Source organism: Hyperoodon ampullatus (assembly GCF_949752795.1).
Source record: "Hyperoodon ampullatus genome assembly, chromosome: 18".
NCBI classification, from domain to species: domain Eukaryota; kingdom Metazoa; phylum Chordata; class Mammalia; order Artiodactyla; family Ziphiidae; genus Hyperoodon; species Hyperoodon ampullatus.
The window spans coordinates 48,600,263-48,614,211 of record NC_136931.1 but is presented as its reverse complement, the minus strand read 5'-3'; the positions used below and the strand labels follow the sequence as shown (position 1 = coordinate 48,614,211).

The window sequence follows — 13,949 nt, the reverse complement described above, 5'->3', positions numbered from 1 at the left end:
TCTAGGAATTTCATCTTCTACTTCTATTTAATTTTTAATAATTCATATTTTTAATTTCCTAGAGCTCTCTCATGGTTTTTTTCTATATAGTATACTGTTCTTTAGGAATGCAATATCTTCTCTGATATTTATGAAATTATATATTAATGTTATATATAGTATATATATTATATTCAATTCATAATTATATGAATAATATATAATTATATTATGCATGTGATAGGTATGATATTCAATTATGTAAATATTATTTATTTAAAGTTCTCTTAGCTACATGTATTGTCATTGTTATGACCAAATTCCCTTTTCCTGTTTGAATTGTTCTTTGTCTTTCATTTTAGGTACTTTTCTCAACCATGTGGTAATCCTTACTTTCAGTCATGAGTTAGAGCCTGCCGACTGATGGATTTCAGAAGCAATCTTTTCTCTGGGACACCCCCAGAATTCTATTCTCTTTGCTCTTTAGTTTCTCCTTAGAGGACTCCTCCAGTTTCCTGCCTGTGAAGGTTATGTGTTGAGTTCCTGGAGACTGGAACCAGGATAGGGAAAGAAGCTTAAGAAGATTTCAGACTGGTTATTACTCATTCTAACTGTGTCTGTCTGCCCTTGTTTGTGCATCCTCTACATCTTCTCAAAATCAATTTATCCAGAGATCAAATGTATTTTATTAGACAAGGAGCAAAGTTAACTGTAGAGGGGGAAGATCAGGGCAATGAGTTTGTGTATAAATTTTCAACCAGTCCTCTACTTCCAGATCCATACCTCACCAAGGTCCTTTTCTGTGGAACCTGGGCCTTTCAGGGAATTTGTAAATTGCTTAATTTATCACACTCATAAGCTCTTTCATACCAGAGTTCCTTGAATTTTATTTGTGGCAGTTTCGTCTTCACATTTGTTTTTGTTGTCATTGTTATTTTCATCTCTTTTTGGATAGTGATGGGAAATAAATGCATGTGACCTACTCACTGTATGTAAGCAAAAGTCTACCCTTGCTCTTTTCAAATGACAAGGTTTTGGTCATTTTTTTAAAAACTAGTTTTGGTTGTACAGTTGATCCTTGAAATACATGGGGGTTGGGGCGCTGACCCGCTGTGCAGTTGAAAACCTGTGTATAACTTTACAGTTGGTCTTCCATATTTACATCCTAGGTCCCACATCTGAGGATTCAACCAACTGCAAATAATGTAGTACTACAGCATGTATTTATTGAAAAAAATCCATGTATAAGTGGACCTGCACAGTTCAAATCTGTGTTGTTCAAGGGTCAACTGTATTTTTTTAAATTTTTCTATGCCATTATTTTCTAGTTTTATCTTCATCAAGTTCTCCTGAATACATTCTCTGGGTTTATATTCTTGCTTCTTGTACTCCTTTAATTCTTTGGGTTGTGTCAGAGAATTCCTTGGCTTGAATTCAGTAATAACAATTGTTCAGCTATTTCATATTTTCATCCTGTTTCATTTTGAGCCTATTTACTAACTTAGAATTCCACACACAAGCATATATATATATATGAACATAAGTACAGTTGAATGAATGAAAATAAATTCTGTAGACCTACCACTCAGCTTAAGAAAAAGTTATTATCAATTCCTTTGAAGTGTCCTAAATATTTATTTATTTAGGCTGCTCTGGGTCTTAGTTGCAGCACGCGGGATCTTCACTGCCACGTGCATGATCTTTAGTAGTGGCATGTGGGATCTTTTAGTTGTGGCATGCAGACTTCTTAGTTGTGGCATGCAGACTCTCAGTTGCAGCATGCAGTCTCTTAGTTGTGGCATGCATGCAGGATCTGTTTCCCCAATGATTGATCGAACCTGGGCCCCCTGCATTGGGAACTCAAAGTCTTACCCACTGCAGCACCAGGGAAGTCCCTAAAGTGTCCCAGATGCTCCTCCCCCATCACATTCCTCCCCCTTCTCCCATAAAGTTAACCATCACCTGAATTTAGTCATTCCCCTGGTTTTCTTTATAGATTTGCCATATATGTACATATCCCCAAATAACATATTGTTTAGATTTGCATGTGTTTTGAAATTTAGTGAAATGACATTCTATGTATTGTCACTTAAAAAAAAACTCAACATTATGTTCTGGGAATTTGTTCATTTTCTCAATGTTGGGCAGCACTCTACTGTGTACATCCACCAAATTTTATTTATATAGCCTCTTGATGGATATTTGAGTTGTTTCCAGATTTTTCCCTCCTATTTCAAGTGGTGCTGTTTTGAACATTTCTGTAGGCCTTTAAAAGTCTGTGTAAGAATAACTCTAAAGTAAAATACTTACAGGTGGACTTGCTTTGTTCTAGGGCATGTGCTTCCCAGCTTCTCCAGGTGATGTCAAAGAGTTTCCAGAATCATTTCAATTGACACTTACTGCCACATAGTTGAGAGTTGTTCCACATCCTTGACAACACTTGTAACACTTTAAAACTTTTTTTGCCAATCAGCTACTGAGATATCTCACTGTGGGAGAATTTTTAGAATTCTACTCTGAAAGAAAAGATTGACAGAACTAAAAAGGAGAAAAAGATAAAGCCACTTTAATAAATAAATGATTTTAACACACAAGTCCTATTAACTCATATATAAGTAGTCCCAAAACAATCAGTAACAATATGAGAATGACACAATTAGCCAACTTAACAAATAGAGAATACAACACCTAGCAGTGACAGAATATATATTCTTTTCAAGTGAACATGGATCATTTAGCAAAATAGCCTATACCCTGGGCCATAAAGCAGATTTAATACATTTCATAGGATTGAAATCATGTACAGTATATTGTGTGATCACAATGGAATTTAAATAAAAATCAATAACAAAACAAAATATTGAAAAATTCCCAAGTTATCTGAACTTAAGCAATATAATTCTATAAGATCAATGGGTCAAATAATAAGGCAGAATAGAAATTTTAAAATATTTTGACCTTAATAATAATGAAAAAAAACCCACACTTGGGCTTTTTCAACCATCTTGGACCCTGTGGAGGTGTGTGGAGCTCCCGCAGCTGAACTTTGGGGGCAAATAAGTGGGGCCTGTTGGGAACAGGACTTCTAAAATGACAAATATGTCTGGAAGGCTGTGGTCCAAGGCCATTTTTGCTGGCTATCAGTGGGGTCTATGGAACCAGAGGGAGCACACAGCTCTCCTGAAAGTTGAAGGTATATATGCTCAAGATGAAACTGAATTCTATCTAGGCAAGAGATGTACTTATGTGTACAAAGCAAAGAACAACACAGTAACTCCTGATGGAAAACCTAACAAAACCAGAGTAATCTGGGGAAAGATAATGGGTGTTCATGGAAACAGTGGCATGGTTCATGCCAAATCCCAAAGCAATCTTCTTGCTAAGGCCATTGGACACAGAATCCGTGTGATGCTGTACCTTTCAAGGATTTAAAGTTATTGAAAAGTAAATAAACAAAAGTGTAAGATTTGTCCTCTTGTAAAAAAAAAAACCACTTGGGTTGTAGTAAAAGCAGTAATTTGAGGCATGTTCCTAGCTCTAAATGCATATATCAAAAAGTAAAAAATATTGAATATGAATGGTATAAGCCTCCACTGTAAGAAACTAAAAGAAAGAACATCAATTTAAACCCAAAGAAGGTATTTAAAAGGAAGTAATAAAGATAAGTTTGATATCACTAAAATAGAAAGCAAAGTAGTAATAGAGAAAATAAACTAAGCCAAAAACCAGTTCTTTGAAAGTTTAACAAAATTGATAAGCCTTAGCAAGACTGACCAAGAAAGAGGAAAATAACCCTAAAAATATCAGGTATGGAAAAAGATTTTATAGGTTTTGAAGGATAAATAAGGCATTAGGGACAACTTTATACCAATAAATTTGACAACTTCAAATAATGGAAAATTCCTTTTAAAATATAACTTACCAAAATGACATGAGAAAAAATGTAAATTTTGAGTAATTCTGTTAAGAAAAATAAATGTTTAATTATAAATTTCTCCACAAGGGAAACTCTCCTCCTGGACATTTTCACTGGTGAATTCTTCCAAATATTTGATGGAATACAAAATATCAATCATGTACAAATTCATAAAAACTCTCAACAAAAGTGGTATAGAAGAAAATTGCCTTTTATCAATCCGATAAAGAGCATCTTTAAATAACCTACAGATAATATACTTGCTGGATTCTTCAAGAGAGCAAAACAAGGAAATCTATTACCAATACTCACATTCAATGTCATACTGGAGGCCCAAGCTAGTGCAATAAACAGGGAAGAAGGAAAAGGTATAAAGATTGGAAAAGAAGAAATATAACAATATTTGCAGATGACATAATTTGTATTAGAAAATTCAAAAGAATTATAAAAGTATTTGAATAAATAAATTTAGCATGATCACTGGATATGTGACTAGAAAAACATAAATTGTGTCCATGTATACTAGCTTCAAGTAATTAAACAGTAAAATTTTAAAACAAAAGTATTTACCATAGCAAACAAAACCACAAAAGTAACAAAAAGGCACAAAAATCCTCAACAAAATACTAACAAACTGAATCCAGTAGCAAATTTTTTTAAAAAAGTTATACACCATGACCAAATAGTATTTATGCCAGGAATGTAAGGTTGGCTTAACATGCAAAAATCAGGGACTTCCCTGGTGGCACAGTGGTTAAGAATCTGCCTGCCAACACAGGGGCATATGCTTTGGAACAACTAAGCCCGTGCACCACAACTACTGAGCCTGTGCTCTAGAGCCCACAAGCCACAACTACTGAAGCCCGCACACCCTAGAGCCCGCACCGCAGCTACTGAAGCCTGTGCACCGCAGCTACTGGGCACACATGCTGCAACTACTGAAGCCCGTGCACCTAGAGCCCATGCTCTGCAACAAGATAAGCCACTGCAATGAGAAGCCTGTTCACCACAACAAAGAGTAGCCCCCGCTCACCGCAACTGGAGAAAGCCCACACACAGCAATGAAGACTCAATGCAGCCAAAAAAACTCAAAAAAACAAAAAAAATGAAAAAATCAATCAATATAATACATCATATTAATAAAGGACAGAAAGCACATGATCATCTCATAGACATAGGAAAAACATTTAACAATATCCAATATCCATTCATGATAACACTCAACAAAGTCAGAATAGAGGAAAACTTCCTCAACCTAATAAAGGGCATCTATGAAAAATCACAGCTAACATCATAATTAATGGAGAAAGACTGAATGTTTTCCCCCAAGATATGTAGCATATCTGTACAATAGAACAGTATTCAGCAATAAAGAGTAATAAAATACTGATACATGCAACAATAGGATAAAGCTTGCAAACATTACGAGAAAGAATCCAGTCAAAAAATAAATATTGTATGAATCTATTTATATGAAATGTCCAGAATAAGCAATTATATAGACACAGATAGAAGATTAATGGTTGCCTGGAACTGGGGGGTAGGGGATAGGAATTGGTAATGACTGCTAATGAGTATAGGGTTCCTTTTTCAGGTGATGATAATGTTCTAAAATCAGAAATTGTGGGGATGGTTGCATGAATGTGAATATACTAAAAACCACTTGAACTAAACACTTTAAATGGGAGAAATTTATGGTATGTTAATTATATCTCAATAAAGCTGCTTTTTTTTTTTTTTTTTTTTGTGCTGTACGCGGGCCTCTCACTGTTGTGGCCTCTCCCGTTGCGAAGCACAGGCTCCGGACGCGCAGGCTCAGCGGCCATGGCTCACGGGCCCAGCCACTCCGCGGCATGTGGGATCTTCCCAGACCGGGGCACGAACCCGTGTCCCCTGCATCGGCAGGCAGACTCTCAACCACTGCGCCACCAGGGAAGCCCAAAGCTGCTTTTTAAAAGGCATAAAGCCTCTCCAGTGAAAATTATAAAACTTTGCTGAGAGAAATTAAAGAAGACCTAAAGAAATGGAGAGATATACCATATTTGCGAATTGGAAGACTCAGTATTAAGATCAATTCACCTTTTTTTTTTTTTTAGAGTCAAAGAAAAGCCAGTTAAATCCCTCCAGGTTTGTTTCTTTTTTAATGTATTTACTTTTTATTTTATTTATTTTTGGCTGAGTTGGGTCTTCATTGCTGTGCACGGGCTTTCTCTAGTTGCGGTGAGGGTGGACTACTCTTCATTGTGGTGCGCAGGTTTCTCATTGTGGTGGCTTCCCTTGTTGCAGAGCACGGGCTTTAGGTGTGCCAGCTTCAGTAGTTGTGGCTTGCTGGCTCTAGAGCGCAGGCTCAGTAGTTGTGGTGCACCGGCTTAGTTGCTCCATGGCATGTGGGATCTTCCCCAACCAGGGTTCCCTGCATTGGCAGGTGGATTCTTAACCTCTGCGCCACCAGGGAAGCCCCCTCCAGGTTTTAAATCAACCAGCTCGTTCTCAAAATATATATGGGAATTGAATAGGACCTAGAATAGCCAATATAATGAAAAAGAATAAATTTAAAACTTATACCGTGATATTTCAATATTATTCAGAAAACAGTTTGTTATTAGTACAAGAATAACTAAATATACCAATGAGACAAAATAGAGTACAGAAAAGATGCACACATATAAGGTTACTTGTCTTATCACAAAAGTTCAATAAATAGTGCTGGGAGAACTTGTTACGCATATGGGAAAAAAAATCTCTTGACCTTCACCTCAAAAGAAATAAAAAGAATTAATTTGAGATGGATTATAGCCCTAAATGAGAAAGCTGAAACAATAATGCCTCTAGAAGAAGAAGAGAATTCTACCTTCGTGTCTTTATGGTAGGCAAAGACATCAACCATAAACAAAAGATTAATAAATTGAACTTCATTAAAATTAAGAGCATCTATTCTTCAAAAGACTTCAGGAGAGACCTTCAAGATGGTGGAGGAGTAAGACGTGGAGATCACCTTCCTCCCCACAAATACATCAGAAATACGTCTACGTGCGGAACAACTCCTACAGAACACCAACTGAACGCTGGCAGAAGACCTCAGACTTTGCAAAAGGCAAGAAACTCCCCCACATACCTGGGTAGGGCAAAAGAAAAAACAGACAAAAGAATAGGGACGGGACTGCACCTCTGGGAGGGAGCTGTGAAGGAGGAAAATTTTCCACACACTAGGAAGCCCCTTCACTGGCGGAGACTGGGGTTGGGCGGGGGAGTGGGGGAGAAGCTTCAGAGTCACTGAGGAGAGCGCAGCAACAGGGGTGCAGAGGGCAAAGCGGAGAGACTCCTGCACAAAGGATCGGTGCCGAAAAGCACTCACCAGCCCGAGAGGCTTGTCTGCTCACCCACCTGGGCGGGTGGGGGCTGGGAGCCGAGGCTCGGTCTTTGGATGTCAGATCCCAGAGAGAGGACTGCGGTTGGCTGCGTGAACACAGCCTGAAGGGGTATAGTGCGCCACAGCTAGCCGGGAAGGAGTCCAGAAAAAGTCTGGACCTGTCTAAGAGGCAAGAGACCATTGTTTTGGGGTGTGCGAGGAGAGGGGATTCAGAGCGCTGCCTAAACAAGCTCCAGAGACGGGCGCGAGCCGCGGCTATCAGCGCGGACACCAGAGACGGGCATGAAACGCTAAGGCTGCTGCTGCAGCCACCAAGAAGCCTGTGTGCAAGCTCAGGTCACTATCCACACCTCCCCTCCCGGAAGCCTGTGCAGCCCGCCACTGCCAGGGTCCCGTGATCCAGGGACAACTTCCCCGGAAGAACACACGGCACGCCTCAGGCTGGTGCAATGTCATGCCGGCCTCTGCTGCCACAGGCTTGCCCCGCATTCCGTAGCCCTCCCTCCCCCTGGCCTGAGTGAGCCAGAGCCCCCTAATCAGCTGCTATTTTAATCCCATCCTGTCTGGGCAGAGAACAGACGCCCTCAGGCGACCTACACGCAGAGGCGGGGCCCAATCAAAAGCTGAACCCCAGGAGCTGTGCGAACAAAGAAGAGAAAGGGAAATTTCTCCCAGCAGCCTCAGGGGCAGCGGATTAAATCCCCACAGTCAACGTGATGTACCCTGCATCTGTGGAATACCTGAATAGACAATGAATCATCCTAAAATTGAGGCGGTGGACTTCGGGAGCAACTGCAGACTTGGGGTTTGCTTTCTGCATCTAACTTGTTCCTGCTTTATGTTTCTCTTAGTTTAGTATTTAGAGTTTATTATCATTGGTAGATTTGTTTATTGATTTGGTTGATCTCTTCCTCCTTTTTCTCTTTTTGTGAGTGTGCATGTGTATGCTTCTTTGTGTGATTTTGTCTGTATAGCTTTGCTTTTACCATTTGTCCTAGGGTTCTGTGTGTCCATTTTGTTTATTTGTTTGTTTGTTTTTGTATAGTTTTTAACACTTGTTATCATTGGTGGATTTGTTTTTTGGTTTGGTTGCTCTCTTCTTTCTTTCTTTTCTTTTTTTATTCTTTCTTCCAGCCGGGTGTCAGGCCTGTGCCTCTGAGGTGGGAGAGCCAAGTTCAGGACATTGGCCCACCAGAGACCTCCTGGCTCCATGTAATATCAAATGGCGAAAGCTCTCCCAGAGATCTCCATCTCAATGCTAAGACCCAGATCCACTCAACGACCAGCAAGCTACAATGCTGGACACCCTATGCCGAACAACTAGCAAGACAGGAACACAACCCCACTCATTAGCAGAGAGGCTGCCTAAAATCATAATAAGGTCACAGACACCCCAAAACACACCAGCAGACATGGTCCTGCTCACCAGAAAGACAAGATCCAGAACACAGGCACTAGTCCCCTCCACCAGGAAGCCTACACAACCCACTGAACCAACCTTAGCCACTAGGGGCAGACACCAAAAACAACAGGAACTACGAACATGCAGCCTGCGAAAAGGAGATAAAGTGAAGCAAAATGAGAAGACAGAGAAACACACAACAGATGCAGGAGCAAGGTAAAAACACACCAGAGCAAACAAATGAAGAGGAAATAGGCAGTCTACCTGAAAAATAATTCAGAATAATGATAGTAAAGATGATCCAAAATCTTGGAAATAGAATGGAGAAAATAAAAGAAACATTTAACAAGGACCTAGAAGAACTAAAGAGCAAACAAACAATGATGAACAACACAATAAATGAAATTAAAAATTATCTAGATGGAATCAATAGCAGAATAAGTGAGGCAGGGCTTCCCTGTGGCATTGGTTGAGAATCCACCTGCCAATGCAGGGGACACGGGTTTGAGCCCTGGTCCAGGAAGGTCCCACATGCCACAGAGCAACTAAGCCTGTGTGCCACAACTACTGAGCCTGTGTCTAGAGCCCGTTTGCCACAACTACTGAGCCCGCACGCTGCAACTACTGAAGCCCAGGTGCCTAGAGCCTGTACTCCGCAACAAGAGAGGCCACCACAGTGAGAAGCCCGCCCTCCACAACTAAGAGTAGCCCCCACTCACCACAACTAGAGAAAGCCTGTGCATAGCAATGAAGACCCAACACAGCCAATATATATATATATATATATATATATAAAACAATAACTGAGGCAGAAGAACGGATAAGTAACCTGGAAGATAAAATAGTGGAAATAACTACTGCAGAGCAGAATAAAGAAAAAAAAATGAAAAGAATTGAGGACAGTCTTAGAGACCTATAGGACAACATTAAACGCACCAACATTTGAATTATAGGGGTCCCAGAAGAAGAAGAGAAAAAGAAAGGCACTGAGAAGATATTTGAAGAGATTATAGTTGAAAACTTCCCTAAAGGAAATAATAAAGTCCAGGAAGCACAGAGAGTCCCATAGAGGATAAATCCAAGGAGAAACACACCAAGACACATATTAATCAAACTATCAAAAATTAAATACAAAGAAAAAATATCAAAAGCAGCAAGGGAAAAACAACAAATAACATACAAGGGAATCCCCATAAGCTTAACAGCTGATCTATCAGAAGAAACTCTGCAAGCCAGAAGGGAGTGGCATGACATATTTAAAGCAATGAAAGGGAAAAACCTACCACCAAGATTACTCTACCCAGCAAGGATCTCATTCAGATTTGATGGAGAAATTAAAAACTTTACAGACAAGCAAAAGTTAAGGGAATTCAGCACCACCGAACCAGCTTTACAACAAATGCTAAAGGAACTTCTCTAGGCAGGAAACACAAGAGAAGGAAAAGACCTACAATAACAAACCCAAAACAATTAAGAAAATGGTAATAGGAACATATATATAGATAATTACCTTAAATGTAAATGGATTAAATGCTCCAACCAAAAGAAATAGACTGGCTGAATGGATACAAAAACAAGACCCATATATATGCTGTCTACAAGAGACCCACTTCAGACCTAGGGACACATATAGACTGAAAGTGAGGGGATGGAAAAAGATATTCCATGCAAATGGAAACCAAAAGAAAGCTGGAGTAGCAATTCTCATATCAGACAAAATAGACTTTAAAATAAAGACTATTACAAGAGACAAAGAGGACACTACATAATGATCATGGGATCAATCCAAGAAGAAGATATAACAATTGTAAATATTTATGCACCCAACATAGGAGCACCTCAATCCATAAGGCAAATACTAATAGCCATAAATGGGGAAATCGACAGGAACAAAATTATACTAGGGGACTTTAACTCCCCACTTTTACCAATGGACAAATCATCCAAAATGAAAATAAATAAGGAAACACAAGCTTTAAATGATACATTAAACAAGATGGGCTTAATTGATATTTATAGGACATTCCATCCAAAAACAACAGAATACACTATCTTCTCAAGTGCTCATGGAACATTCTCCAGGATAGATCATATCTTGGGTCACAAATCAAGCCTTGGTAAATTTAAGAAAATTGAAATCATATCAAGTATCTTTTCTGACCACAACACTGTGAGACTAGATATCAATTACAGGAAAAAATCATTAAAAAATAGAAACACATGGAGACTGAACAATACACTACTTAATAACCAAGAGATCACTGAAGAAATCAAAGAGGAAATCAAAAAATACCTAGAAACAAATGACAATGAAAACACGATGACCCAAAACCTGTAGGATGCAGCAAAAGCAGTTCTAAGAGGGAAGTTTATAGCAATACAATCCTACCTCAAGAAACAAGAAACATCTCAAATAAACAACCAAAACTTACACCTAAAGCAATTAGAGAAAGAAGAACAAAAAACCTCCAAACTTAGCAGAAGGAAAGAAATCATAAAGATCAGATCAGAAATAAATGAAAAAGAAATGAAGGAAGCAATAGCAAAGATCAATAAAACTAAGAGTTGGTTCTTTGAGAAGATAAACTAAATTGATAAACCATTAGTCAGACTCATCCAGAAAAAAAGGGGGAAGACTCAGATCAATAGAATTAGAAATGAAAAATGAGAAGTAACAACTGACACTGCAGAAATACAAAGGATCATGAGAGATTACTACGAGCAATTATATGCCAATAAAATGGACAACGTGGAAGAAATGGACAAATTCTTAGAAAAGCACAACCTTCTCAGACTGAACAAGGAAGAAATAGAAAATATAAACAGACCAATCACAAGCACTGAAATTGAAACTCTGATTAAAAATCTTCCAATAAACAAAATCTCAGGACCAGATGGCTTCACGGCCGAATTCTATCAAACATTTAGAGAAGAGCTAACACATATCCTTCTCAAACTCTTCCAAAATATAGCAGAGGGAGGAACACTCCCAAACTCATTCTACGAGGCCAGCATCACCCTGACACCAAAACCAGACAAAGATGTCACAAAGAAAGAAAAATACAGGCCATTAAAACGGATGAACATAGATGCAAAAATCCTAAACAAAATACTAGCATACAGAATCCAACAGCATATTAAAAGGAGCATACACCATGATCAAGTGGGGTTTATCCCAGGAATGCAAGGATTCTTCAATATATGCAAATCAATCAGTGTGATACACCATATTAACAAATTGAAGGAGAAAACCCATATGATCAGCTCAATAGATGCAGAGAAAGCTTTCGACAAAATTCAACACCATTTATGATAAAAACCCTCCAGAAAGTAGCCATAGAGGGAAGTTACCTCAACATAATAAATGCCATATAGGACAAACCCACAGCCAACATCGTTCTCAATGGTGGAAAACTGAAACCATTTCCACTAATATCAGGAACAAGACAAGGTTGTCCACTCTCACCACTATTAGTCAACATAGTTTTGGAAGTTTTAGCCACAGCAATCAGAGAAGAAAAAGAAATAAAAGGAATCCAAATCAGAAAAGAAGAAATAAAGTTGTCACTGTTTGCAGATGACATGATACTATACATAGAGAATCCTAAAGATGCTACCAGAAAACTACTAGAGCTAATCAACGAACTTGGTAAAGTAGCAGAATACAAAATTAATGCACAGAAATCTCTTGCATTCCTATACACTAATGATGAAAAATCTGAGAAAGAGATTAAGGAAACACTCCCATTTACCACTGCAACAAAAAGAATAAAATACCTAGGAATAAACCTACCTAAGGAGACAAAAGACCTGTATGAAGCAAACTATAAGACAGTGATGAAAGAAATTAAAGATGATACAAACAGATGGAGAGAAATACCATGTTCTTGGATTGGAAGAATCAACACTGTGAAAATGACTATACTACCCGAAGCAATCTACAGATTCAATGCAATCCCTATCAAACTACCAATGGCATTTTTCACAGAACTAGAACAAAATATTTCACAATTTGTATGGAAACACAAAAGACCCCGAATGGCCAAAGCAATCTTGAGAAAGAAAAATGGAGCTGGAGGAATCAGGGTCCTGGACTTCAGACTATATTACAAAGCTACAGTAATCAAGACAGTATGGTACTGGCACAAAAACAAATATAAATCAATGGAACAGGATAGAAAGCCCAGAGATAAACACACACACATATGGTCATCTTATTTTTGATAAATGAGGCAATAATATAACGATGGAGAAAAGACAGCCTCTTCAATAAGTGGTACTGGGAAAACTGGACAGCTACATGTAAAAGAATGAAATTAGAAAACTCCCTAACACCATACACAAAAGTAAACTCAAAATGGATTAAAGACCTAAATGTAAGGTCAGACACTATAAAACTCTTAGACGAAAACATAGGCAGAACACTTTATGACATAAATCACAGCAAGATCCTTTTTGATCCACCTCCTAGAGAAATGGAAATAAAAACAAAAATAAACAACTGGGACCTAATGAAACTTAAAAGCTTTTGCACAACAAAGGCAACCATAAACAAGATGAAACACTCAGAATGGGAGAAAATATTTGCAAATGAAGCAACTGACAAAGGATCAACCTCCAAAATTTACAAGCAGCTCATGCAACTCAGTATCAAAAAAAGAAACAACCCAATCCAAAAATGGGCAGAAGACCTAAATAGACATCTCTCCAAAGAAGGTATACAGATTACCAGCAAACACATGAAAGGATGCTCAACATCACTAATCACTAGAGAAACGCAAATCAAAACTACAATGAGGTATCCCCTCACACCAGTCAGAATGGCCATCGTCAAAAAATCTACAAACAATAAATGCTGGAGAGGGTGTGGAGAAAAGGGAACCCTGTTGCACTGTTGGTGGGAATGTAAATTGATACAGCCACTATGGAGAACAGTATGGAGGTTCCTTAAAAAACTAATAATAGAAATACCATATGACCCAGCAATCCCACTACTGGACATACACCCTGAGCGAACCATAATTCAAAAAGAGTCATGTACCCCAATGTTCATTGCAGCACTATTTAAAATAGCCAGGACATGGAAGCAACCTAAGTGTCCACCAACAGATGAATGGATAAAGAAGATGTGGCACATATATGCAATGGAATATTAGTCATCCATAAAAAGAAACGAAATTGAGTTATTTGTAGTGAGGTGGATGGACCTAGAGTCTGTCATACAGATTGAAGTAAGTCAGAAAGAGAAAAACAAATACCATATGCTAACACATATATGTGGA

General features: G+C 38.5%; 1 protein-coding gene across 1 annotated transcript; it reads left to right on the top strand.

Annotated features, from left to right (window-relative positions):
- Window positions 1-3,050: 3,050 nt before the first annotated feature.
- LOC307066687 (large ribosomal subunit protein eL33-like) lies at window positions 3,051-3,411 on the top strand (the record flags this gene model as incomplete). The annotated part of the gene is made up of 1 exon (XM_079723913.1): window positions 3,051-3,411. Exon 1 carries the CDS (start codon window positions 3,070-3,072, stop codon window positions 3,409-3,411), a length of 342 nt encoding a protein of 113 aa, XP_079580039.1. The 5' UTR covers window positions 3,051-3,069.
- Window positions 3,412-13,949: the final 10,538 nt, after the last annotated feature.